Consider the following 27617-nt stretch of genomic DNA (forward strand, 5'->3'; position numbering starts at 1 on the left):
GTTAATTAGTGTTTTTATCAGACTTAAAGGCCTTAAAGCCCCTAAATATATATGAAAAAACCCAGAACTGTATAACCAAACTGTTATTTTTACTATCTTAACTAAACACAACTGAAATAATATCTCCTCTTCTCAGAAACATGTCTAAGATGAGGCTATATAGTTATTAACAGATCCTGTGTTGAAATATGAAAATTTAAAGTGTCATATGTTTAGATATATAATAAAAGCATTTTCATAAAAAGTTCAGAGGACAAGAACAAAACAGTTTGCACACAACAGTTTGTATTTATTTGTCTATTTTTGGACTACAAGTGTGGCTGCATAATTTAAAATAGAATTTGTTTGATGCACAGCCTCTGGACTGAAACCAGGTCAGGTAAAGTGAGAATCAGCAGGTATCTAGTTAGAATGTAATGTTTTGCAGCAGGACAGCAGTGGGCTGAGCAAAAAACTTAGAAGAAATCTAAAGGCTCAGATATAAATCTTAAGAAGATGCATTGGTAGCATCCTGGCATACTTCAGAACACCCTCTGATGTTTTCAGTCCACATCCTGACTGATTTGTGCTTCTAGTGGACAAAGGAACACGTACTTCTTATTAAGGTGGTCATCTTATCATGGTTGATCACTTACGTTAGCCATGAAGTAAAATAAAAATAAAAAAAACCACACACAGGAAAAAAGTCATTGTGATACCATTGGCTTTAGAAGAGGATACAACTAGAAAGACTGATGGTTAGAAAAGGTTTCAAAATATAATTAGGCCAGTTGCCTCTTTTTACATGTCTCATTTCACTTGCTGCATTTGACTTTATTTGTCATCAAGTATTTATTTTCTGTTTTTTTTTTTCCTTATGGAGTTTACAGACATACATTTTAAAACTTTAAAGAATAATATATATTAAGCATAATTGACAAAGAAAAATATATTTGGAGAAGAAACAATTGTAATATTTATAAACTAAAGGGGGCTTCTTTTTGTGATAAGACACAATCAATACTATATATTATTATTTGTTCCTATCAGATATATCAATATCACCGGACAGAGTTTTGATTGATATCTAGTTTGATAAACAGGTCAATGAGAAAATTATTTACGTCTTTCCAAAGGCTTTCATTCACAGCTTGACTGTTAAATGTCTCCCTCTAGCGGTATATTTTATTCACTGCAACAAATCGAGTCAACGCATTCACCAATCAGATCCTGAATTGAGTATAGACTAATGTCATTGGTCAACGGCTTTGGTAGAAGAAACACCGCCTACTTTCATTGGTTCTGTTTCTTTCAACGTGTCATAAACACCGAAATCCGGATGGTGACATTAAAAAATCGTGGACATTGACACTTTACACAAATGAAACAGTTAAATCTTGGTTTGTAAAGGTGAAGAAACAATGGAGGTGAGCTGAAACACACTACTAAGTCTATGAGCTAATTTAGCTTGCTGTGACACAGTCAAAGTCCATATTAGTGAGGAAATGGCATCATATAGTGTAACCACTGAGTTTAAATTTATTTGTTTGGTTTCGGAAAGTTTTGTGAGTGTTTTCTTTTCTACTAAACTCAAGGTAAAAGTGAAAATTACGCATGATTTGACTATTGTCTTCCGTTAACAGAATATTCAGAATATTCCCATCGATATCCAGACAAGCAAACTATTAGGTAAGACGAAATGCAAATGTTAAAATTGTTAATAATTAGTATGTATCCTCTAGCAGAAATATTACCACTTGTTTTTATCCTGTCTAAGTCTGATGTTCTGTCTGCAACAGCTGGCTCAGATGTTGCCTGATGCACAGATATTATTGATATTATTCTGTGTGACTGCAGATTGGCTTCTGGATCGACGTCACTGTAATGTGAAATGGCAAAGTGCAGTGAAGGTAATCAGAGAGAAGATCAATGCTGCCATCCAGGACATGCCAGAAAACAACGAGATCAAGCAGCTCCTTTCCGGCTCCTGTAGGTCCTTCATGGCACCGTCCATGTCCCTCCAAGTGTAAAACTCAAGCAGCTACTTTTACATATAACCAAGCAGGATCTTCTGCAGATCAGACATTTACTGCCTTGTTATTGTTCATTTAACTAGTTGTAATTTGCTCCGCGGCATATTTTTCTGCACTGCACAAACTATCTTTTTGTTGCCCCTTTTCTAACTTTTTTTTTTCTCACTGACATTCAAAGGGGAATATTTCTTTTCACAGAACAAAGAAGCTTTTCGATGTTCAAATTTGCTTCTTCAACGTGCAAATCATTGTATTCTGTTTTGATAGCTGACTCTTTTCTGAAAGAAGGATTGAATTTAGATTATAAATTATGCGTTTTGTGCTATCTTATGTGAAAATAAAGAGGAAAGAAGGTGTGTTACTTCCAGTTTTCCATTTTTAGTTGATGAGAAAACTGTTTAGAAATGTTTCTCTTGCAGTGGATCCGTTGTGTATTTGGTTGGTCAGTGGATTTAAAGGATTATTCAGTGTGTTATTATTTAATCATTTATAGGGCACTCAATGAAATACCTTGAATTTAGAAATTTTAACCTGAGTCCTTCTGGTATGTACCAAGACCTCCATTCTGTTGTTACATTAACAAACAAAATAGTTTCATGCTTAATATGAAAGAAAACAGAGTGATCAAAAATAGTCACTTGCCCCATAAAGGGTTCATGTATAAGTTTTCTCTTTGTGTATACTTATTACTTAGCATTCCTATGTTGTGTTTTAACTGACAGACATTCACTACTTTCACTGCTTGAGAATAGTGGAGATACTGAAGGGAACTGAAGCTTCATCAAAGAACATCTTTGGCAGATATTCATCTCAGAGGATGAAGGTGAGTGGATTCAAAGAAGCTGCTGTTTTGTGTTCTGTTTCTTCAAAGGACAAGGCTGCAAGGAGTTTTCTTGAGCCATTTCTGTTCTTGTTTTCGCAGGACTGGCAAGAGATTGTGTCCCTTTATGAAGTAGATAATGTCTATTTGGGTAAGTTTTACAGATCAACCAGGGAGAGCCCATATTGCTACGTATTCATCCTGGTCGGACCACATGCATGAGCAAGGTTACGCTGATCAGAATCCAGAGGTGGCAATTCCTGGTCCAGAAAGTAAAAGTCCTGTTTGTTCCAACCAGTCACCAAACAAGCTGAATTCAATGAGCAGAGTTTATTTGCCAGGTAAACAAGCCTGTTAGTTAAAACATCTGTTCTAAATGTACAGGTAGATCCAAAAACATGGCAGGACTTTTACTTTCTGGACCAAGAATTGCCACCTCTGTCAGAATCAGTTGTAATTTTGGTCGTTGTCATTGTTGTGGTTGTGAAAGTCGGGTTGTTGTTTTTACACTGAGGACAAAAGCAGAATTTGTTGCTGCTGATTTGTTGTCCTGCATCATTAGCTCAGGATACATTATTCCGTAGAAGAAAACGATTGCACATGTAGAATTACTTAATAAAAAAACTGCGTTTGTGTCCCAGTGGAGGTGGCCAGCTTGCTGAGTCGTAATGTCAGCTATGAAGGACCAGCTCTGAGGAAGCAGCTTGCCAAAGCTCAGCAGCTGCAGCAGGAACTCAGCAGGCGGGAGGTGGAGTGCCAGAGCTCAGCAGCAGAACTAAGGGAACGCTATTATTCTGCCTGCAAACAGTACGGCATCAAGGTGAGTGCAAAAGCACACACATAGAGGGGGTAATTAGTCATAAATTGTACCTGCAGTTTAAAAAATTATGCCCTCTTTTTCTTTTCTTTTTTTTTTTTTTTTTTTTTTACACACAGGCAAAATACTTTCCTACTATTTCATTCTGTTTTTCATGACAGGGTGAAAATGTGCCACGAGAGCTTCAAGCTCTGGTGAAAGATTTACCAGCAGTCCTTGAGGAAGTTGGGAAGGATGCAGCAAAGCTAGAGGAGCAAATTCAGCTTTATGCTGCTTTCACAGACTTTGTATGTAATTGGTGAGTATGTCATGAAGATACCGTCTTTCTACTTCACTGTCAGTGTCATAAAAACTGTCAATCATTTCTATAGTTTTACATATCGGAGCACTATAAAAAGATTCAATCTAATCTTCACCAAGCGTTAGAATTGAGTAAATAAACAATGACGCCTTATGTTCAGTAGTGTGACAGTATTGATTCAACTAAACACATTTATATTTAAAAAAAAAAAAAAAAAAAAAAGATTTGTAATTTTGAAGTGGCCGTTCTGAACTTGAACAGATTTTCTCACTTTAGCGCCAACATGGGATAATCCATGTGCATCCTGTCTTTTCTTTTAGCTCATTCCAGCCAGTAAAAGTCAGTCGAGTGCTGACTTGTTTTTTCTTGCTTCCGTTTTTCTTCCTCGCTTCCTCAGACAATGTCCTCCATAAGTTCTGCTGAATCAGCAACAGTGCCAGTCAAAACAGGCAGTGTGTTTTTATCTACTTGTTGGTGTGCGACGCAGTGCGTAAAGCAAAACTCAGTTGTTACGTGATGCCCCAACCTAAAGAGGAAAGAAAAAGTTCTGAAGCGTGGTTTCTCAGCGTCAGGACAAGGCATCACCAACTCTGGTCTGCAAGAGCTGCCATCCTGCCGGTTTTAGAGTTTCCCTGATGCAACACACCTGACCCAGATCGATGACTCATTACCAGGCAGGTGCAGAAGATGACAGCAAAGTTGTTGGAGAACCTTTTCATTTGAATCGAGTGTGTTGTAGCAGGGAAACACTAAAACCTGCAGGATGGAAGCTCTGTAGGACCAGAGATGGTGACCCCCTGGCAGATCAGAAACTAATGTCAGTATTGCTCCAAGAACAGGCAGGGAGCAGATTTGTTTTTTGGTTTTTTTGTTTGTTTTTTTTTAACTTATGTCCTGATATAGAAAAATGTGTTTTCTCCTACTAAAAACCCTTTCCACTTTCATGCTGCGCTGTTTGGCCTTTACATTAAACACATGTATGTGTTATATACACTCCTCAAAACCAAATTGCACATCAGGAGCAATGTGGAGTTCTTTTCTACCTTGCTTTTAATGTTTTATGTAGAGCGCTTTGAGCTGTCTTGGGCATGAAATGTGATGTGAAAATAAACTTGCCTTGCCATAACATTGCCCAGCTTAAACCACAAATTTTTTCATTGGTCGACAGCTCTTTGTCCTCGAGTCTTGCAGTAAAACTTCGTAATTGTATCTGTTCTATTGCAATTCATAAGCCATGCAGAATTTTATGGGTTTGTTCTCATGAGCTTAGATGTTATTTGTAGGTCTGAACCAGTCCTGCCCATGTTGACGTTTGCTCAGAAGAGAGGGAACGCAACATTTTATGAGTGGAAAACGGGAAAAATCCCATCTGTTGTCGAGAGGCCAATCGTGGAAGAAGCCCTTCCCGAAGAAGTTGCAGAGGACACGGTCGGTATTCCTATCTCCTGCCTAGACTGATCATGGTCAAATAGTTAATTATTTTACTACAAATTAATGAATTTGCACATCTTTGTTAATTCACAAAATTTTGAATTATTTGTGTTTCGGAATCCTCTTTAGATCAACTGGGGGGACTTTGGCAAAGAAACAGACACTGTTGCTGTAAATGCAGGCATCACAGTTGAGGATGGCATAGACTGGGGTATCAGTCTAGAGCCCACGTCTGAGGTAAAACACCTGAACATCCCTACATGTGGGGCTTTTGGTCAATTATGCTACTTTATTTGACCATCCTGATGTTCAAAGAATTGAAGAACAATTACTTAGATTGGTCAGACATGCTGCATTTCATCCCTTCCTAGTAAAGAATGTGATGTGAGACGCAGCTTTGCAGATTTTTGGATTGATGAATGACTTCTTGGAAGGCGCAATGCTTTCTGTTTGGCTGTAAAGTTAGTCAAAACGGGTACATTTCATGGCAAAAAGTCAGATGGGAGAGAGGTAACGAAATACATCTTATCTAAAGAAATGTAGTTGCAGTGATGAAGAATCTTTCCTATGTTTTGGCATGTGACTTCTACAGCTACAAATAGGCATTAGCACTGACAGTTTAGTTACATATTTGCAGTCATTGGCTTTATCCACATTGATAAATTCAATTGAATTCATTTAGCTCCTGATGCGTGGTTTAGTCCATCTGTGAGGGCCTGTCAGTATCTCTTAAAGATGAAATTAACCATTTTCTTTTTCTTTTTTTTTTTTCTGGTCAGGACACGGATGCAGGCGGTATCGACTGGGGTGACAGCGAGACAGCTCCCATTGAAATTGAAATTGTGAACGCAGGCACAGATTGTAAGTCATTTTGAAAGAATAAGAATGACACATCCAGGCAAGTGCACTGCATGTGACATTTCTTTACACTGACAACAAACATCATCTTGTAGGTCCTGAGGGTGTCGCAAAGGGTGAAGATGCTCTAAGTATACTGGAAAACTCACATTCACGCAACCAGTTCATTGATGAGCTAATGGAGGTAAAGACTGATCATCCAGTGTACCGTGGTTATGGCCATAAATCTATTCAGGATTTCTGTTTCATAGAGTTTAAAGTTGTCTGAGATCCTTTCTGTGAAACACACACTTAAAAATGTTGTACAAAGCAAAACCTTCTAATTTATAATAATTATAATTCACAATTATATAAACTAAACGCTGCAATGAAGGTCATAGATGGCAGATGTGGTCGATATAAAGGCTACAAGCATCCTGATGTTGCTGTGATTTCATCTCCGGATAGAATGAATATTCAGCCAAACTCTCCAGACAGAAGTTAAAGATCGAGAGAGGAACGCCGACATGAGACTGAACACATGGACTTCTTAAACGATGGCAGAGTAGTTTAAAAGGTTCCCAGCAAATATAAGAATACCTCACAAAAACATTAACACAACAGTGTCCAGATGCACCACTTTCTGCGCTTTCCATGACTGAGTTTTACTTTTTCACATCAAATCAGCTTTATTTATACAGTACCTTTCAAACACAAGAGGATCAAAAGTGCTTAAAAGCAAAAATAATAATAAAACCTGCATAAAAACAAAAAACAGAATCTTTTCCTCTGAGTTTTAAATGGAATTTGTGAAAATAACGCTCTTGTGTAACTTAAAACACAATCAGTCCAGGTTTGAATCTGTTCAGGATGCAGCAAAATCAGATTTATCAAAGTGCTCTGGAGGGTTGAGAACTGAGTCTTACTGCTCCATCGACAAGGTAACAAAGAATGGCTTACGAGTCCTGCTTGGTATCCAAATTTACATCTCAGGTTAGAGCTGGAGATGGTCTTCTTAAACCTGAGACATTAACTCAAACAACTTAATGAGAATTGTTCAACTCATTGCAGTTTGAAAGAACGTCACTTCAGAAAGTCCTGGTATTTCACTGGTAACCAGTTAAGAGAGACTCCTCATGCAGCTTAATTTAGATTCCCTGATATCAAACAGAATAGTTTTCTAATTTTAATCAGTTGATATAACGTATGGGTTGAAAGAATTGGACCCCTGCAAGCATTTAAACCAGCTGCAGGAGAGATGAAGCAGACTGTATGGAAGGGAGAGGAAAGAAAAGCATCCAAATGCCAATCTAAGACGGAAGAAGTTGATGTTCACGCTGGGTTTTAAGATGATTGAATGGGTTTTTGCCATTTTTCTTTTTACAAAATGTTTACAAATTAGAAGCTCACTTTTTTTTTTTTTTTTTTTTAAATTGTGGCTGAGGTTAAGAAAGCTTTCCATAATCCAGCTCTCTTTTTAACTGAAAGGAAAGCAGACAGTGTGGATCACCAGGCTCCACCTTTATATACTATTGATAACTGATATGTAGGGCTGAGCGTGCAGCAATTAAAATGTTTTCTGTGGCATTCAGCCTATTTTAATAATATTTGATGGACAGTTTGAATTGATCGTGAAATGGTTTGTTTTGGGATTTTTTTTTTTGCTGTTGGTGCAGCTGGAGGTGTTCTTAACTCAGCGCATCACTGAGATGGGAGAAGAGGCTGATGTGGTGGCCATGAGCCAGTTCCAGCTAGCACCCTCCATCATCCAGAAGCAAACGTGTGAACATATCCGGAAGATGCTCTCTGAGGTGCAGGACCTCCTGGGCCGACTCACCTCTCTGAGGATGCAGCATCTGTTCATGATCCAGGCCTCACCACGGTATGCCGACCACCATAAATCACTTTGACGTCTGCAGGACATGACAGATAATGTTAAGAAACCAGAAGATGTAGCATTTGAAACATTTTACAAAGGACTGTTTTACTGACTGCAAATCTTAAAATGCAGATTTTCTGCAAGAAATAATTATAATATTCGCATGTTGGTTTTCACAGTATATATTGGAAATGAAGGGGAAATCCTCTGACTCCCACTTACACTATTTGGATTGCAGTTTAAAACATTAAAATAATTCACATAATATCATTTTGTTGTTAGCTTAGTTCCATCCCTCATTTATAAAATAATTTAAAGGTAATTTTTAACTCAAATCTTCTGTATTGACTGTTTGAGCTTGACAAATGAAATCCAGGCTTTGCAAAATGCAAGAATGAAATATGTTTTCCACACATTTGTTTGTCTTTTTATTAGTGTGCTAGCACAGCTGGTCACTTAAATTTATTTCAGTATTTTTGCATCAGCAAATTTGCAACAAATTCCATGTTAGGCCCCACTCTTATGCTTTGCTTTTTTAAGATTTAGTCAACATTGGGATTGATTTACATATTTATTGTTCGTCCTTTTAAACAGCTGTTTATAATTATTCATTTAACGCATGTTATTTTTCACTAATAATAAACCGTTCTTTGTGCTTTCCATTGAAGTTTCTAGGATATGAAATACTGTGCACTCTCTTTGAGCAATTAATTTAATTAATCATAAATAATCTTGTTGACATGCACACTTGTGATGCAAATAATCTTTTCTAAGTGCAGCACCTGCTGTGAAAGTAAAAAGAAAACCTTTTCACCTCTTAGATTCTTGCACAATGCCAAATCATTTTTATGTTAAATCTGCATGTGTTTAGGTATGTTGAGCGAGTGTCAGAGATGTTGAGACAGAAGCTGAAGCAGGCAGACATTCTGGTGTTGAAAGCCGCGACGATGGCTGAGAAGCGGCAGGAAGCTTTACAGGAGCAGTCCAGGCTGGAGCCTCTTGTTGACCTGCTGGCAGGACGCACCCGGGAACTCCAGAAACTGGTATTGGATTACTTTTCCATTTATTTCTGTTCATGGGTTGGTACTTTCCGAATGAGGAGGCAGCAAAAAGCATCAAATACTGAAAACCTAAACCCCTGTCAAAAGATCTGTGTTGAAATAAATTACAGGGTTAAAAAGAAAGTGACATACTATCAGTGTAAGAGAAGGACATTATCAAGTGTTTGGAGCTTTTCAGCAATAAAAAGTGTTTTTTCCATTTTTCATGACTGCTAATTGTTATTTGTTTTCACAGATTGAAGCAGACATTTCAAAGAGATACCACAACAGACCTGTCAACCTGATGGGAGTTAATATTTAGTTAACAGATCTTTTTCAAAATATTTCTTCATGATGGAAGAATGAAAAATAAATTGGTATTTAATTCAAACTTTTGTGGAGGTGTTTGTTCTTTGAAGAATTATTGAAAGCAAGCATAAATGAGAATGTTTTGCTGTGTTATTAATTATTAAAACATATCTTGCAGAATCCTTTTAGCCAATAAATGACTAAAAATGTTTACAAAACAGAAAAACTTAATTTGGTATGTTTAAAAAAGCAAAGTTGCGGAGGGTGAAAAAACTGGTATAAGACAATATGGAAAAATAGATTTGGGTGCCATTAAATTGCAAAGTTTTTCCACTTCATACTGTGTAGAATAATTCTGTTATGAGTTCTTTTTTGTCAATAGATACATTATCATTTTCATCCAAAATATCTAACAATTTAAAAGAGATGGGGAATCTTATATTTTCATGATTTTTGTTTTTTTTATTGAATAAATAGTGGCCATTGTCAGAAAATGAGATTTGCATTAAGTTTTAACTTTATATAATTAATACAAACTTAAAGCAAAGAAAAATATGTATGATTTTTAAAAATATATATATTTTAAAGACATTTATCAGGTTATATTTTAGATATTTAAATCATCACCAAACAGTGGGGGGATTTTCCGTCGGCTGATGAAAGCTTACCACTAGAATGTTCTACGCATGCTCCGTGTGTACGCATGTTTTGGTGCTAGGCTAGCCGAGCCAGCTAGCAATTCTGCAAGTCATGGTGGGCCATTCAGTGAGACTAGACTGGAGATTGTTATATCGAGTAATACTTCGAAACTTTTAATGAAACCGGACTAAGCTTCTGGTCTTAGATGAAAGTGGACTTGTGGGCATGAAGACACGGTTGAAATATCTTCATGCGTAAGTATTAAATTAACACGTTTCAGTGCGTCGAGATATGAATTGCAGTCTTATTTTGGTACGGATAAGCGTCAACAGATTAATAAAATATTATTTTGAGTGAATGATTGAACACAGTTATGCATCTTGTTTAATGTATAAGTTACTTTTTAAAGTAGTTAAACGGGTAAGGTAGTTAGCAGCAAACTAGCTTTTAAAGCTAACAGTGTAGGGCTTGACTTCTTTTTAACACCGCCTATTCTCTTTTCCTATTGGTTAGTAGTTGCTGGACTCATGTGTCGTCACTACTGTTTAGACCCGTGATTGGCTGTACAGTCCGTCACTCATCTTTTCACCACTTGTTGCTAGGGAGATTGTTTGATGCTAGCTACAGCGGAAGTAAATACTAGCACCTGTCATTTTTGGGGCGTAAATAGAGACGCTATTTAACCTCTTAATGTTGAGAAATGTCCTGTAATAGTGGCTTTATTATGTGTGGTAAGGTGATTATACATGTATAATTGTAGTAGTTGGTTCGCAAAGCCCAAAGTAGCTTACAGCTATCGTTATAAGGACAAAGATAGGTGCAGCTGTGCTGGAGGAGGGAGGGACCTCCAGGAGCCAGTACCGAGCCAGTCCAGCCAGTTTTCTCGACTCTCATTCACCTTCAGCGGCACCCACCAGAAGTAGTTGTCCTCTCAAGGGTGGGGTGATGTCCAAAGCTTTGTGTGTCCATCCTCTCTGCTTTGCTGAAAATCCAAGAATGAAAAGGCACAGCGCGGTGTGAACCGACATCACTTCTTCAGTCTTGGGAGGATGAAGTGGTTGCAGGGGGTTAGCAAGTCCATCTTTTTTCTTTAAAATGTGTTTAATATTAATGCTGGTAGGTAAGACTTGGGAGTCATAGGCTGAAAGCATTGTGACTATGTGAAGTGATGCAGTTTGCAACAGTTAAACTGAGTGTTATTCCTTATTTTGTCAGGAATGGGAAGATGAAAACCTTATGAAGAACAAACCCTACAGACTGGACTCTGAGAAGTGGAAACCTCAGCTTGGATCTTATACACCTTTTAAACATACCTTATCCTGTTGAGAACCCTTCCCCTCTTTAACCACTTTTATGTTTATGTATTTGTTTCTGTCTTTTAGTGCTAGCTCAGAATTAGTGATCAAAGAAAATTGGCCCCATTTTTGTTTTTATCTTTTACTTTTACTTTTTGTTCCTTTTGTAAAGAAATGCTTTACCTGAAAAAGTACTTCACAGAGGGCCTGATTCAGTTCACCATCCTTCTGAGTCTCATTGGGGTGCGGGTGGACGTTGACACCTATTTAAGCAATCAGTTGCCCCCATTAAGAGAGATCATCCTGGGGCCTAGCTCAGCCTACACCCAGACACAGTTTCACAATCTCCGCAACACGCTGGACGGCTATGGAATCCATCCAAAGAGTGTGGACCTCGACCATTTTTTCACCACTCGGCGGCTACTAAATCAGGTGCGCCAGCTGGATCGCCTCTTCGTGCCCAGTACCGAGCTTAACACCTGGCTAGTGCATCGTGACTCTGAGACTGTGGTATCTGCCAGCAGCCAGTCCAGCCCCAGCATAACCCTGGACAATGGGGCCAGCTTAGAGGACGCTAACAACATTGACGCTACCCCGGCCATGAGGGGAGGAGGTGGAGCACCTGAATCCACATACAGCTTGAATGCAGCGGATAGCAGCCTGGGAGCTGTAGCCTCAGAGGGCAACCAGGAGCAGGACACCAGAAATGGCAATGATGACCTCACCAAAGAGGTACCACAGCATGTCTGTCTTTCTCAGCAAAATCACTGAACACATCCACAGCATAAGAAGCAACTTGACAGATGCTTGTTGTCATAATAGATCCAGCCATTAAGAAATAAAGTGTCCTTTTATTTAACCCCTTAAAATTGTTTAAAGAAAATGGTAATAATGTTTTTTTCTTTATTTTTGTTGGTTGGTTGGTTGTTTTATTGTCAATCATATTTGAGACCCACACAAATTGATCCAGTTGAGTTGGGGATCACGTAAAGTGATAGACTTAGCTTTTTTTTTCCTGATCACATGATAACCACCATATCAAAGTGTTTATGCCATGGTTGTATCATCTGATTTGTGTTACATGATCTGCCCTTTGAAGATTCATTGCAATGAAAGAAAACTGCTTGCATAAAAAGTCCAAAGCTGTAGATCAAATCTCAATTCATTATTAAACATTAATACTTTTATTCATGTAACACCCAAATTTGTTGAGTACCCTGTTACCGTACTGTACCTGGATTTTAACTAACTTATTCATTTATGGGGCCATTTTTCAGTGGTTGCTGTATGTTTTTTCCAGGACATTGACCTGATTGACATCCTGTGGCGACAGGACATCGACCTTGGTGCTGGAAGAGAAGTGTTCAACTACAGTAATCGTCAGAAGGAAAGTGAGGAAGAGAAGCCCAACCCCCAGGAGAACAAAGATGGGAACGAAGAACAAGAGAGCTGGAGAAATGGCGTAAACTTGCAAGTGGCTCAGCCAGTGGATGGGGAGACTGGAGAGAGCATTCCAGAGCAGGTTTGTTCAGACTAAGTGGTCCATAAGGTGCTATTCTTTTGTCTAGAAGAAGATGGTACATTTAACTGCTTTATATCTCCTCAAAAAGACATTAAAACTTGGAAGCTGCACACGGTCGATGAGAACCTTTTTGTCTGCTGAATATCTGTTTTTATAAGTGTGGAGACATTTGTAGTTTCTTTTATAACAGTTGCGAGAGGAAAATTTGTGCTCATCTTTAAAATTACTCTCTTTTTATAACAATGTCATCTGGGTGTTGAGTCACAGCAGTTGTTGAATTCAGTTCAACGTGTGTAGTCACATGTGGACATGAGCTCACTGTTACAAATCACACTGTTGCATCACATTCCCATGGCTTCAAAACTATAAGAATTGTCCAGTGGATCAGCATCACTTTAGGCTTGTCTAAACCACTTGCAGGTGAAGAGAAAGAAGGATAATCTCTCTAAAATCAAATGCTTGGTGAGAAAAGCTGATTTTCACTAGATCTTGTTTGTATTGTATCTAACAGAACTGGAGTAGTTTTCTATGTTCTTTTAAATCACATATTACAAAGGTAAACCAGTACCACCTTCATTTTGGTGCTTTTACTGCAGAAAAGACAGCTAGTTGGACTTGTTGAAAGAAATCTGTCCTTCAGAGAGATCCCCAATACAGTGAGAAATATTAGTCACGTCTCTTTTTAATGCTCTAAGACAAAGTAGTTTTCAACCCAGTCACAAACTAAATGAAAGGGAGTTGTACTCGGCAAAAGGGACTGTCAAGGCTAAATTTTTCCTACCGAGTTAAAATGGACTATGACATTCTCTCAAAGGAGTTGATTTGGGTGAGACTAAAGGCATACAGCCACTAAACAACAGGCTAGCTAGAGACTCTGGGCGGATTTCAGTCTTGTTCCAAACAGAGTTTGATTTGTGTAAAACAACATGAGTAGGCATCTGGTCATGCACTGTTCAAAGAGTAATTAATATCTTAATCTGCATTTGCAACGTCTATCCTGTATTTCGGCACTTCATTTTGGATTGCTGCTTTATTTTATCATTGATGAAGTTAGGATAAGAATCAAACCAGAAACGCTGAGCTGTGCACCACAGCACTCTATTTTGTAAAATAATGTAAATGAGCTGAAATAGGGTGCTAGAAAATGCTTAATTTGGTATGTTTTTAAAAATGCTTATAATGAATTTGTACCAAATCATTAAAAAGATGAATGATTATCAACACAGACACAGTTTAGGCTCAATCCCAATTGTTTTCCCTACAACTTCATTATGCAGGGACGGATCAAGACATCGAGGTGATCTAGCCATTCGTTTTGCCCAACATCCCTGAATAATGTGTAAATTAATATCTAATATGGGTGTCTTACCCATGCAAAAGCAAGATTTATTTTTATTTATTTTAGTTGAAGATGTAGGCCCCTTATTTATCTGTTTTTTGTTTTGTTTTTTTTACCAGCTGCAAACTCTTGGCTCACAGACTTCACTGTCACTACAGGAATGCTTGAGGCTGTTGGAGGCCACATTCCCCTTTGGAGAAGAGGCTGAGGTAAGAATAAAAAAAAACATGGAACTGTTTAATAGTGCTTTCTGCAGGAGAAGTGCAGGAGAAGCACTATGAAGTTCAAGTTTTTGGTGACATTTTTACATGTTTTCATTTAGTTTCCAGCCCCTATTGTTACGCCGGAAATACAAATTGCCAATGAAGAAGTTCCTTCCACATCTCAGGGTCTTCCTCTGGCTCCACCGCTGCCTGCAGCAGAGCCTCAGTTAGACCTGGAGCAGCAGTGGCAAGATATTATGGCCATCATGGAGCTACAGGTAAGATATATTTGTCCTTTAGGTTTGGGAATATATAGATCCCCCATAAATAACACAAACAGCTAAAACAATAATTATAATTATGTAATTTTCCAATGAACTCTGTTCACAGGCTATGGAAGTAAACACCACAGCACTTCCCACTAACTCCAGCAGTGCGCGTGCCACAAATGGGACAGTTGAGTCTAACACAGTGGGAAACTTTGGACTTTCCACACCAACAACTCCAATAAACCAGGATGTCAGCCTTCACCAGGCCTCCCTCCCCAGCTGCAGCCAAGACTTCCCCCAGATTTTCAACCCACAGCTGGACTCTGTAAGAACCACCCCAAGAACCAGCGTGCTCACCCTTTCCTCCAGCAACTCCACCAACATCAACTCCACATTTGGAGCCACTAACTTGACGGGGATCTTTCTCCCACCACAAATAAACAGTTCCAGTAACAACGTTACGAACACGCTTGTCCTGCCAGATCCATTCGCCACTCTCCTGGAGGAGTCCATGCTTGATGAAATCAGCCTGCTGGACCTCGCCATGGAGGAGGGCTTCAGCCAAGCCCAAGCTTCCCAGTTGGAGGATGAGCTTGATTCGGATTCTGGTCTGTCACTAGACTCCAGCCACAGCCCAGCCTCTCCAAGCAGCTCCGAGACATCCTGCTCATCTGCAGCTTCTTCCTCCTCAACTTCTGCCACCTTCTCAGAGGAAGGAGCTGTGGGCTACAGCACCGACTCTGAGGTGGCCACTGTGGAGCCTGAAGAGGGTGCTGTTGGGGGTTATCAGCCTGAATATAGTAAGCTCTGCCGGATGAGCTATCAGGACCCCTCTCAATTCCACAACCTCCCTCAGCTTGACAGCATCAGCCACAATCATACTTACAACCTGCCGCTCTCCTCTGCCTTCTCTGAGCCTTCAGAGCTCCCCATTCCAGCGGGGAAGAAGAGCATTCGCGACAAACACAGCTCAAAGCTCCAGCCTGCTCAGGACTTGCTCGACAAGCACTCGAGTCGCGACGAGCGCCGAGCCAGGGCCATGAAAATCCCCTTCTCCAACGAAAAGATCATCAACCTGCCAGTTGAGGAGTTCAACGAGCTCCTTGCCAAGCACCACCTGAGCGAAGCCCAGCTAGCCCTCATCCGCGACATCCGCAGGCGTGGCAAAAACAAGATGGCAGCTCAAAACTGCCGCAAGCGCAAGCTGGACGCTATCATAAACCTGGAGCAGGGCGTCCAAGACCTGAGGCGCGACAAGGCCCGTCTGCTGAAAGAGAAGATGGAGTTCATACGCTCCATCCGGCAGATGAAGCAGAAGATGCAAAGTCTGTACCAGGAGGTGTTCACTCAGCTACGGGACGAGGAGGGCCGGCCCTACGCTCCCAGCGAGTACTCGCTGCAGTACGGCGCTGACGGCAGCGTGCTGATCATGCCCCGCAGCATGACCACCGCTGAGCAGAACCGTAAGCCAGAAAAAAAACAAAAAGACAAAAAGAAATGAGGGTGGACAAACTGCAGTTTATTCTATTACTTTGCTAAATCTATAAGAAAGATTTCTGCAGATGCAAAAGAGATGTCCTTTTTTTTTCCTTTAAGAAGATTCTGGTGAGTAGAAAACTGGCATTGACTTCTTCTTCTGCATTAGTTTTCTCCCTTTTCGTTCTTCTTTTTCCCTTGAAACAACTCTGAAGCAGAAGTAGCTCATCCTTTGAGTATCGGTGTTTCATTATTTAGACGACAAGAAAGGGGATTTAAAAGGACATTAAAAAAAATGAGCTATTGGGAGAAAAAAAATTAGCCGCTCTTGATCCTTTTGCACCAAACCACTAAGGATGGAGATTTTTAGAGCAAAAGCAGAGACTGGTGTCAAGAAGATGAGGTAAACAAACGTTGGCGACAAGGATGGGCTGGAATACCTATGCACCGAAGGTTTTAAAGGACTATCAAGCTTAACACCCCGACCTGGAGACTTAAGTGATTTTTATTAATTCTTATTGGTCGCTGAGGCTTTTAAGTTATAAAAAAAAAAAATCTTCAGGCAAAGAAAAGCATCTATGGTTGTGAGAGTTTAGATACCAAAGGCTAAAGGAAGTCCGTCGTTTTAGGATGCCATTAACGCCTATACTAACCAAAGGTTGTATGGTGCACGTTACATGATCTGTGTACATCCAAAATGCTCAAACACTGCAATCTTGTTCTGTAGGTTTGTCATGTTTTTGAGTCAGTTTGTTTCGAAGGCCCTGTGCGGATAGGCTGGGATGTAAGGAGTGAGAGGCTGAGTGGACACGGGCTGGCCGTCGCTAAGAGGCGTGGAGATGAAGTCCAACAGGAAAAGCAGCAGGATTTTTTTATTGGGAGGAGGCGCACTGCATTGCAAAATGTATCAACTTCCTTATAAATTATACATAGCTCTGTAATTTGTCTTTAAAGGCTTGGCTGTTTTGCATTTTGCCGTGTCTGTCGCTATTCCTTCGCTGCAGGTTTAAATGCAGGGGCTGCGTTTAGGCGAGCTCTTGTTAACTGTTCATAATCTGTAGTATAAGCAAGGTTATAGGTCTAGCCACATCATCTTTATGTAAAAGTCTTCGCCTTTCTTTGTTGATATAAAAACTTTGCACGGAGCCTGTAATTACCAGAGGAATTGAACATACTGTGATGTGCCAGAAGCTCCAGAGAGTACTGTATTATTTAAACTAAGTCCAGCTATCACACATCACGTTTATGGGTTATTTTGAGTTTGTTTTTCCTCTCGGATACCCTACTTTAAGCATTAACGCAAAGCAGGTTCAGTTGATGCTACGGTGATGGCAACGGTATCCCTTTTTTAAATAACCTTGCCAACTTTACTGGGCACGAAGCCACTTGAAGTAATTTTTAAACTGCTGTAAAGCTGAGCTGTTGGCTTAAATGTTAAAAAATCCTATTTTTTTTTTTTTTTTTTCCTAAGTGTTTGTGTTGGCAAAGTGAGCCACGTTGTTATGAGTCAAAAGTTTGCGAATGTGAAATGGCAGTGTGTGTAGTGGCCACTTTAACTTAATTGCCTTTATGTAAAATCTCATTATCTTCACTTTCAAGGGTTTTGAGAACCGAGGAGGAGTGTTCTCGAAGTAGAAGTGCTATTACTCGTCGATTTGAATGAAGTACGTCCCTGCGTGTGTTGTATCACCCTATTTAAAAGAAAAATAAATAAAAATAGGTCTGTTGTTGCAGCTGAGATAGAAGTTAGGCTAGAATAAATACAAGAGGCTAAACAGAACACGCAACATTAGACAATGTCCAAAAAAAAAAGAGACTGTTTTGAAAGAAGAAATGTCCTCATTAAATATATTCAGGCATGAAACTGGTTAACATTCACTTCAATGTAACCCAGTGCGACACCAGTTATTAAGCACTGCTACTACTTAGTGCACTTTTTTTGTCTGTCTGGTTATGTAAATATTTTTACGTTTGTGTTTACGATTTATGTAGTTTGTCAAATGTCTCCATAAGAATCTCACCCTCTGCTTTGAGTTTGGATGTAGTTTCCTGTTTTGAGGTATTTGCTGGCAATCAAGAATCGTTTTTATTGATCAATAAAGTGTTTTTATTTTCACCTGTGACTCTTGTGTTGGTTGTCTGTGCTTTATGAGAGGGCTCCCCTGTTAGGATGTAACAGAAAATCGGCGGGTTGTGCTGCAAAGAAAGATTAATACCTTAGCAAAGTAGAGTATGTTGAAAGTTTTCTGTTTAATACAGATGGTTGTCTTTTAACATGTTGAGATCACCATGGTAACCAACTAAAGAACACACAATCTCTGGAGCAGTATAAGATTCATAAAACATAAAATATTCCATTCTTTTGTTTTTCTGAAAAGATTCCAAATAGCTGAATCGAGTTGGAAGTGTTTTATTGTCCCTGTTGAAATGAAAGCACGATTTTCTCTGTGCTTTGTCCTTGGGTGAGGTAGTGTGTGCTGCTGCTGGGAATGTCTGAAAATAAACTCCTTATCCAGGGTTGTTTTTCCTCATTCTGTCCTTCAGTTGGGTCAAAATTACCCCGTTCTTCCTCATTCATGTGTAGAGAACACATTCTGCAGAAGAGCACCATCTTTCCCTCTGGATGCTGCTAATGGATCGGCCTTCACCGGACAGAATAACGCTGCTAAATGCAACTGGTGCTACAAATCTCTACATGCAGCAAACATATTCAAATGAAACTAAAATCACCAATTAGTGCACAAAAAAGGATCTTCAGTCATTTAAAATGATAAATTTAACCATCAGTGTTCATTAAATTAAACCTGAACTTAAAGTCAATCCTTCGGACTATAACTTGGTTATTTATGAATGAATCTTCTATATTTGTATAATAATTTGTGTCAACGTGTATGTTAAGTAATATTTTTACCACCAATGACACTGGAGCAAAAAAAGATAGATGGATAGATAGTGTGTGTGTGAGTCATTACCATGGGAACTATGCTGTCAACAGGTGTCAAGATTTTATTTCTGGATTTACAGACAAAAAGCACTACCTCTGAGTGATCAATAAAATTAACTTCCCATTGATTTAGTATGCTAAGCTGACTGTTTATGTTACAATAAGACTGGACCAGAACAGCATGGGCTTCAAGCAGCCATACATTTACAGGACTGATAAAGCCATTACGTTTTTTTTTAGTCCTCTAGTCTTCAAAGTGTCAGGCAACGGATGCAACTTGTCATTTCTATATGCGACAACTTGACGCTTTTCATACTGGCACACAGAGTCTACATTTAAGATTAATCCATAATGAAACTAAACAATATATTTTGACTCATAACCCTGTTAAAAATGACTTTAAGACAATATTGTAACAAAAAAGTGGTTTATTCTCCAAAAGCATCGAGCAAGGCAAAAAAAAAAACAAGACACTACAATGACTAAATTAATCACAGTCTGGTTTGTAAGCGTACACCAAACAAGTTGGAAACAGCTAAGATGAACTCAGTTTCGCTCCCAAAAGCACCAATAAACTGAGTTTTTAAAACAAATGGCACACCAAAGCAGTGAGAAGACCTCACTGATAAGCAATCAGCATAATCATCAGCATATTTTCATTTTAGAACCAAAATTTAAACATTTTGGGCTTAAATTTAAATTTAAAAAAAAAGATGTTTTGGGTCTATTTTCATATTTTTATTTTATGCTCAATTAAAAAAAAAAACTTAATAAAAATAAAGAACAACTAATCATAGTTGATAGCTTTAATCTGACTTTGGCTGACGTGTACTTCAGAAAATGTATCAGTCATTCTTTTGGCCGCGGAAACAGTGAATTATAGAGGAGGCAGCCCCATTTTGTATCTGCATACATTATGTAAAGCATAATTAACCAAATTATTTAGCATCGGTTCCTTGTTTTCTGCAGTCTAATGAATGTGCCAACAACCGTATTTCTTTGAGCGTTAGGAAAAACAAATCTTAAAAACTCGACATTGTCAAGTTCTGAAGTGTTTCTATTCCTGCCACAGAAACTCCTCCAGCATTAAACAATGGTTTAATACTGTTGATTAATTATAACAAAAACACCAAGTCAGGCCATCAGCGTAACTCACTGTCAACGAGCACAGGGAAAGGATCGTATGATGGACTGGATGTAACACTGAAAGTGAAGTGATTGTAATGGTTGCTGAATATAAACGCTGCGTGAACGCTTTCTTTCATTTCAACTGTTTTTTGCTGAGCAAATCAGAAGCATATATACATATATAGATATATTTAGATTATATCCACAGAAATGTCAAATCCAATGAGTGAAACTAAACCAAAAGACAAATGAGTCGGATGATATCTTGCTGGTCGCTGCCTGCCCACCTCTCCTAACCCCCCCACCCCACCCGCCTTGGAGCGTACAGTGAAGCTTGAAACTAGTTTCTCTGTCTTCCCCTGACCCTTTGCCTCACCCTGTGTTAGTTTTTGTCATCCTTTTTCTCGTCTTCAGACGGATACGAGTGCCAAGTGAGCCTCTCTTCGTAGAAGGAGATGACCACCTGCGGACACTTCACATTGGCCTCCTTTGCAGGAACCAGGTCAGCTTCGTCAGAATTTTTCCTGCACAAACGACAAATAAACCTCATCAACCTGCCTTTAGTGAAACCTTCGTTCCCAAACAAATGGGAGAATTTTTTGTTTTTTATTCTTGTTTAAAGTCCAAGTTTGACTTAACGGTGCAGACAAACCATTTCATGAGGAACATGAGTTCTCCTGTGGAATCTGTAGCTCCGATAATTCTTTCTGGCTCAAGACCTCGAGCGAAGCCACGGAGCTTCTCAGTCTGAGGATCAAACATCAGTCATGGACAAAATGTTATCTCCACACATTTCCAGTTTAAAAATCACTAACAGGAAGTAACAGGGTTTTTTTTCCAGCATGACTACAATCAACACCTGCCTGTTATGAGTCTTTATATTACCAACTCAACAAAGCTGGTTTGGTTTTGTTGTCATTTTTTTTTTTACCAGTAATCAGTTGTATTCTCATGCAGGAGTAAAACACGTGCACAAGTTATTGGTCAGCTGGGAATTTGCAGCTTTGTGATGAGTTGCAACTTTAAATATATTCTTAAAGCTGGGAAACTTTTTTTTTTTCTTTAACTCTGGGTGGAGTGGTTCCTCGTCCTGATAGTAGAATATACATTTTGTAATCATGAACAATAAGAAATATAGTTAGACCCCTCAGTTTACTGTAAATCTGTAAAAACTCTGCCCAAACAAAACGTTCGGACCCAAATGGAGTTGTTCATTTCTTATAAAAAAGCCTTGGATCACCCAAGGAGTAAAAGCAGAGGGGGAGGAGCCAAAACAGGGCGCCACTTTCACATAATGCTAGCTCCCTACATTACATACCCCAGCTTTGATGCTTTAAATGTGTGTATTTGGCTGTATTTATAGATTAAAAGCAAAAACAAAGCAGAACTTTGTCACAGTGAAAACTGGGTGAATTTAGCTTCAACAACAACTCTTGACAGTACTGAATGTTTTCCTACTGCAACACACCTGATTCTAATAAAATGGATCTTCAACAGCTTCTTGTCAAGTTCTGCACAAGTCTCTTAATGACCTCGGCCATTTGACTCAGGTGTGTTGCTGCAGGGAAACATTCCCTTCCTGTAGGACACGCGGCCTTCAAGGACCAGAGCTGGTAACCCCTGATTTAAACACAAACAACTTGCAGGTATCCAGCGAAAATCATGCATGTTGAAGAATATGCAAAATGCAAGACCAACATGAACAGCCTGGAAATGATAGGGATTGTCATATTGATGTTCTTTATGTACATGTTCCAGATATTCTCATCATCTGGCAGTCACAGTATTTGATATGATACTTTTTAAATATCAGGATACCACTGTGTGAATATAAAACATGCAATTTCGTTTTAATTTCTGCAAATTTTAGACAAAAAGTTATGAACAAAAACCTGCTCTGGTGTATTTGGTGTCACATGATTATGGTAGCCTATCAGATTTCAGGATGATGCTGGTATTAATAACGATTGCGTGTTTAATATTTCACTGGTTTAATGCAGGTTCTTCATCATTGTGTTCTTTTCGTTTCAGAAATTTGATTCATTTTATATTACTCTGGTCTAATTATTTTTATTATTTAAAAGATTTATTTTAATCCTACTTTTTATTTCATTTACATAATGATACATTTAATAAACCTTTCTTTTGGGTATTTATGAGATTTATTCATAATTTATGTGACCCTTCATGAAATTTTCCTTTAGGGTGCAAAAAGTATGAGAAACTACTGTTATCGTACTGAAAGGAAAAATGTTGGTGTCACTCTTCCTCTAAATCAGGGGTGTCCAGCTCCGGTCCTTAAGGGCCACAATTCTGCAGGTTTTCAATGTATCTCTGCTAAAACACACCTGACTCGAGTTGCTGAGTCCTTGTGCTGAAGCTTACAGGCTGTTAGATCTATTTCTTTTGAGTCAAGTGTGTTGTGTTGAAGTGTGTTGACCACGGGATCCTCTTGCATCGGCTCCAGAACCTGGTAGCGATTCAGGGTACGGCATTAGACTGGTTCAGGTAAACTTGGCAGGTAGAACCATGTGTGTGAGCATCTGTGGCTTTGAATCTGCTCCGGTGTCCTACGGGGTTCCACAAGGATCAGTTTTAGGGTCTCTCCTGTTTTCGCTGTATTTGTTACCATTAGGGTCCATCCTGCGACAACATGGCATCTCTTTCCACCTATATGCTGATGACAGCCAGATATATTTACCCTTAAAAAGAAGGATGTTTTCTCTCTCATACCACTACTTTCATGCCTCCATGACATCAAGGAGTGGATGGCTTTGAGCTTCTTAAGTTTTAATGAGAATAAGACAGAAGTCGTGGTGTTTGGGCCAAATGGCTCTAGTGGCCCCTTCCCAGTTGATCTGGGTCCCTTGTCCAGCTTTTTAAAACTTGCCATCACTGACCTGGGTTTTAAATTGGACAGCGATTTTAAACTGGATAGGCAAATTAAATCAGTGGTAAAGTCAAGCTTTTTTAACCTTCAACAACGTGCAAAAATAAAGTCATTTATAACCGCTCCACATTTTGAGACAGAAATTCATGCCTTCATCACTTTGCGGCTGGATTACTGTAATGCACTTTATCTGGGGGTCAGCCAGTCATCTCTCTCTCGTCTCCAACTGGTCCAAAATGCCGCTACTCGACTCTTGGTTGGAGCACGTAAGAGGAAACACATTACACCTATTTTAGCATCACTTTACTGGCTCCCCGTACATTTTAGAGTTAATTTTAAAGTTCTTTTATTTGTTTTTAAGTCCCTACATGGTCTGGCCCCTCCGTACCTCTCGGAGCTGTTCACCCCATACTTGCCAGCCTGGTGCCTCAGATCAGCTGATCAGCTCCTCCTGGAGGTACCGAGATCTCGGCAGAAGCTCAGAAGGAACAGAGCGTTTGCAGTTGCTGCTCCAAAACTGTGGAATTCTCTGCCGCTAAAAATTAGAGAAGCCATATCGCTGCCAACTTTTAAAACACACCTAAAAGACCTATTTTTATGATCTGGCACTTTATCCAGTTTGAGACTCTGCTTTTTTATTCTCTCTTATGTACTGCTTTATTGTTTTTGTTTTAAGGTTTTAATTTCTTTTACTATTGATTGCTTTTATTGTTTTATCTTTTATTCCCTTAACTTGTATTGTTATAATCTCACTCTTTACTGTTCAGCACTTTGTTGCTGCTGGCATTGTGTGAAAGTGCTATATAAATAAAGTTAAGTTTGAGTTGAGTTGAAGCAGGAATACATCAAAAACCTGCAGGACAGTGGCTTTCGAGGACAGACTTTGGACACCTCTACCCAAAATTATTTTCACATTCATGTTTTCAATCACCAAACTAGCATCCTTGTAAAAGACTTACATCATCCTTTTTCTTCTTTGATTTACTTTCATCTCCTTCAGCATCTCCAGCCGCCTTCCTCTTTCCGTCATGCGCTAACTTCTGGGACTGCAAAAATTCAGCAATCAAATCTGGACAGTCTAGGTTGTCTTCTGGCTCCCATGTGTTGTCTTCACTGCAGATTTAAGCACATAAAGAACTCAAATTTAATTAAGTAATTTGTCACATGATAAAGCCATCCCTCGATTGTATCCTGCTAATGGAATTTAAGTGCAAATAAAGTGCACAAATGAGTACAAAATAATGTCCAAAAATACTTACTCAGAGAAGCCTTTCCATTTGAGAAGATACTCTACCCTTCCTTTCACCACCCGCCGATTCAGGACCTTTTCCACCACATACTCTTCCTCTTCCTCCTCCTCCTCCGCCGCCGCCACCACATCATCTGGCTTCTTCTCCTTCTTCTCAACTGTGGTCATTTTGGTCTCTGCCGGGTTACAAATAAAGGCCATTGACAGCATGGTTACGGTTCCTGAAAGCACACCTTTCAACAGCTTTGCAGCCATGAAAACCTGAAACTCTTGATTCCTGCAAGCATTCAGACTGATAAGCAGAGTTTAAGATAGTCACAGTGATTCAGTTCAGGTTCATTCACACAGATCACAAACATTTACAGTGTCCACATATATTAATCACTCCTTGACACACCTTTCCACACAATGACAAGGGAATAAATAAAAAACTGATATTAGAAAGTAAGGATGCATAAAACCTTCTGTAACAGTGGGACCATCGTTAGTGGGTTCTGTAGTCTGGCTCATGCTCATCAGGTAGACCTGTGGACCAGCAGGTTCCTGGCCGAGAGTGTTGCGTGTTGGATTCAATGAGGTGGAGAGGAGAAAACAGAATTGAAAAGTAGGATTTAACAAAGATGTACATGGGTTACAGTGTAAGGCACTGCAGATGGATATCCATGTATAATTGGTTTACTATGTGATATTTTAAAAACGGTGTACAAATTATGTCTCACATTTGGATTATCAAATTCAAAACCAGATGAGTTTGTCTGCATTGCCTTTTGTTACGCATGTACTATTTATCTCATCACATAAACTCACTGAATTTTTCAAGAGAGTGGGATGCAGATCCAAGTTTGTGTGCAAAAATATAGCCTTAAAGATCCAGTGTTTAACATTTAGTGTGATCTGTTGTCAGCAACTATAACCAGGCATAACTTTCTTCGAGGGTGTGAAATATGAAAGTCTTTTTTTAAAATTATTTTTTAATTAACTTCCATAACTTCCTATTAATTGTGCAAAACAGTGCATATTTATTTTAAAATATTGGTTAAAGACAATTAAAAACATTTGATGGTGATGCAATGTCATTTTTTTATCTACATGGACATTTCTACATGTAAAAATGTTTCATTTATCAAAATTCTCATATTCTGTGCCAAAACACAACACACAAAACATTTCAGTTTTATCCTACGTAATGTAAAACATAGAGGATTGTTCATATCATTTTAGGATGGAAGTTTTTCTTGACACAAATCAAGTTTAATCGTTTTTTTCTTGTTGTTGACCTTTATATCATTTACTGTGGATAAGACAGAAATACTAAATTCTCCTTTGTAAAGACCATTTACAAAAAATTTTTAGGGATTTCAGAGACTCTGTATTCCAGTAGTGAAAAGTATCTTAGTATCAGTAACCTGTTGAAGCTGTTTCATACGGATAGTCAGAAACTGCTACCCCTGTAGTGTCTCACATTAATCCATATTTGGTTAACTACAGTTGTGCTCATACTTATTCATACCCTTTCATTAAAGAAGGAAAAAAACAGCTGCCTGTAAAATAAGCTGAAATTGACGAAGGTAATAATAAATAAAAATTTTATGAAAATCATTACATTATTTTCTAATTCTGGTTCAATAGAAATATTTTTTTAAAAGCAAACAAATAAGATAATTTATTAAATATTACATCACTCATAAACTAATATTTTGTTGAACAATCTTTTAATGTTTCCGCTCCAGTCAGATGTTTTCTATTCCTCTCAGTCAGACTTCTGCACCTGTTGACAGGTATTTTGTCCCACTGTTCAACTGAAAAGTGCTCTAATTTGTTCAGGACCAATTTATTTGTTTTTCTTTCTTCAACTCAATTAAATGGGGGGAAAAAGTGTCTTATATTACTAAATTATATTTTTGCAAATTTTTAGTTATTGTTCCTTTTTTAAGTCTCCAGTTATTTCAGTGACTGTTGTAAATTCAGCCTTTTCTTTAATGAAAGGGGATGGATACATATGAGCTCAACTGTATAAAAGATAACTAGTTGTTATTAATTCTGGGTAATTAAAAATGACCCACAGGCAGATGAGACCACCTTATGGTTACTGCCAACACCAGGAGGTTTTTCACACCTGGCGGCAGCGACTTAGCAGCATGTCACGCTACAGTGGACACAATGGACCACAAGTAAAACAAGCCAAGCATTTAACTGTTCTTACTCTGCATTAACTCTTAACCAAGAAATATATACTAAATTTCAGAGTGCAGCTGGTGTGTTCCTGACATTAATCAGCTAATCAGAGGAATCGCACGACAAAGCCCGAAGAAGGGACCCACACTTTACAGCTCCTCCATATTGCTTCGGCGGAATCAACTACAGTGACATTCATCACTGATTTCTGTCGATTTTAACGCTTATTTGTGGTTATACATACAGTGAAACGTGTTACTCAACCAGTGGTTAAATGCATGAGGTTATATCAGTAATCTAAATATGCATTAATCTAAGCAGCTCGTGCACAAAAAAATGAAACACGTTTGGAAGAAAGAGTGGGAAAAAAAACTCACCGATTATATAAATTCTAAATGGTTATTTTAAAGTTCCACACACACCAAAATCAAACCACTCGACTGTCACAATAATACAGTAATAACGTCGCGGTTTGTTTATTTGTTGTCGAAATGCACAGCCGCTAGCTTGACTACGTCGAAATGTGTCGTTTCCGCCCCTTCGTCTAGCTATGAGAGAAGAAGAAAAAGCGTCCGGTCGCGCGCAACGCCGTTTCATTTTCACAGACTATAAAGCGTATGGATGTACACGCTGGGCTAACAACCATTTCTCTCTTCTATGTAGATGATCTATAGATCTATTAGCGCAGCGTAAGCGCAAGCGGCGGACTGGATCAACGGAGCGGTTTTCTCTGCAACGACTACTTGAGAAATCCTCATGGGTATGGCTCACGGTTGGGTAAACAAAGGGCAAAGATGGGTAGGGGCTAAACACTCAGGGGCCAAGATCCAGCATAATGTATTAAATAAAAAAAATTCTAAAAAATCCACACAGAGGTCGCCTACTGAAGGTTAAGTGTTTATGTTGTCCCTTTGTTTTCTTACAAATTATTTCTGCATTTATTTACGTAAAACAGAATGTTATACTTTGCATTTAATTAAATTCCGGAAATTTAAAATACAGGACTTTGATTTATTTAGAGGCTTTAGAAAAGGAAAGTTAA

General features: G+C 38.8%; 3 protein-coding genes across 4 annotated transcripts; 2 read left to right on the forward strand and 1 right to left on the reverse strand.

The window, feature by feature from the left end:
* Positions 1-1284: 1284 nt before the first annotated feature.
* Positions 1285-9526, forward strand: cdk5rap3 (CDK5 regulatory subunit associated protein 3). The gene is made up of 14 exons (XM_079260274.1): positions 1285-1406; positions 1623-1668; positions 1837-1968; positions 2735-2835; positions 2935-2983; positions 3474-3652; positions 3811-3947; positions 5234-5378; positions 5511-5618; positions 6161-6242; positions 6335-6423; positions 7895-8100; positions 8969-9140; positions 9394-9526. Exons 1-14 carry the CDS (start codon positions 1401-1403, stop codon positions 9457-9459), a joined length of 1518 nt encoding a protein of 505 aa, XP_079116400.1. The 5' UTR covers positions 1285-1400; the 3' UTR covers positions 9460-9526.
* Positions 9527-10177: 651 nt separating this feature from the next.
* nfe2l1b (nfe2 like bZIP transcription factor 1b) lies at positions 10178-18312 on the forward strand. 2 transcript variants are annotated; one of them, XM_079261301.1, is made up of 6 exons: positions 10178-10339; positions 11301-12112; positions 12681-12902; positions 14361-14450; positions 14564-14722; positions 14835-18312. In XM_079261301.1, exons 2-6 carry the CDS (start codon positions 11555-11557, stop codon positions 16212-16214), a joined length of 2409 nt encoding a protein of 802 aa, XP_079117427.1. In that variant the 5' UTR covers positions 10178-10339; positions 11301-11554; the 3' UTR covers positions 16215-18312. The 2 variants fall into 2 exon arrangements, with proteins under 2 accessions (XP_079117427.1, XP_079117428.1); XM_079261302.1 differs by having other exon boundaries at positions 14400-14450.
* A 2273-nt stretch (positions 18313-20585) lies between these two features.
* cbx1b (chromobox homolog 1b (HP1 beta homolog Drosophila)) lies at positions 20586-27101 on the reverse strand. The gene is made up of 6 exons (XM_079261409.1): positions 26953-27101; positions 24862-24943; positions 24411-24576; positions 24111-24264; positions 20914-21008; positions 20586-20785 (listed from the first exon to the last, which is right to left on the reverse strand). The coding sequence occupies exons 2-6, from the start codon at positions 24914-24916 to the stop codon at positions 20644-20646; spliced, it is 612 nt and encodes a 203-aa protein (XP_079117535.1). The 5' UTR covers positions 24917-24943; positions 26953-27101; the 3' UTR covers positions 20586-20643.
* Positions 27102-27617: the final 516 nt, after the last annotated feature.

This window comes from Telmatherina bonti, assembly GCF_933228915.1.
Source record: "Telmatherina bonti genome assembly, chromosome: 21".
Classification (NCBI taxonomy): Eukaryota; Metazoa; Chordata; class Actinopteri; order Atheriniformes; family Telmatherinidae; genus Telmatherina; species Telmatherina bonti.

Excerpts from the sequence above, each read along its gene's own strand:
- nfe2l1b (XM_079261301.1), top strand. The coding sequence starts at position 11,555 with ATGCTTTACCTGAAAAAGTACTTCACAGAGGGCCTGATTCAGTTCACC. Across the intron at positions 12,113-12,680 it reads ATGATGACCTCACCAAAGAG|GACATTGACCTGATTGACAT; the intron begins GTACCACAGCAT and ends TGTTTTTTCCAG. Across the intron at positions 14,451-14,563 it reads CCTTTGGAGAAGAGGCTGAG|TTTCCAGCCCCTATTGTTAC; the intron begins GTAAGAATAAAA and ends GTTTTCATTTAG.
- cdk5rap3 (XM_079260274.1), top strand. Across the intron at positions 1,669-1,836 it reads CCAGACAAGCAAACTATTAG|ATTGGCTTCTGGATCGACGT; the intron begins GTAAGACGAAAT and ends GTGTGACTGCAG. Across the intron at positions 9,141-9,393 it reads CCCGGGAACTCCAGAAACTG|ATTGAAGCAGACATTTCAAA; the intron begins GTATTGGATTAC and ends TTGTTTTCACAG.
- cbx1b (XM_079261409.1), bottom strand. The coding sequence starts at position 24,916 with ATGAGCATGAGCCAGACTACAGAACCCACTAACGATGGTCCCACTGTT. Across the intron at positions 24,577-24,861 it reads TGGTCCCACTGTTACAGAAG|AGACCAAAATGACCACAGTT; the intron begins GTTTTATGCATC and ends GTAACCCGGCAG. Across the intron at positions 21,009-24,110 it reads CAAAGAAGAAAAAGGATGAT|ACTGAGAAGCTCCGTGGCTT; the intron begins GTAAGTCTTTTA and ends TTTGATCCTCAG.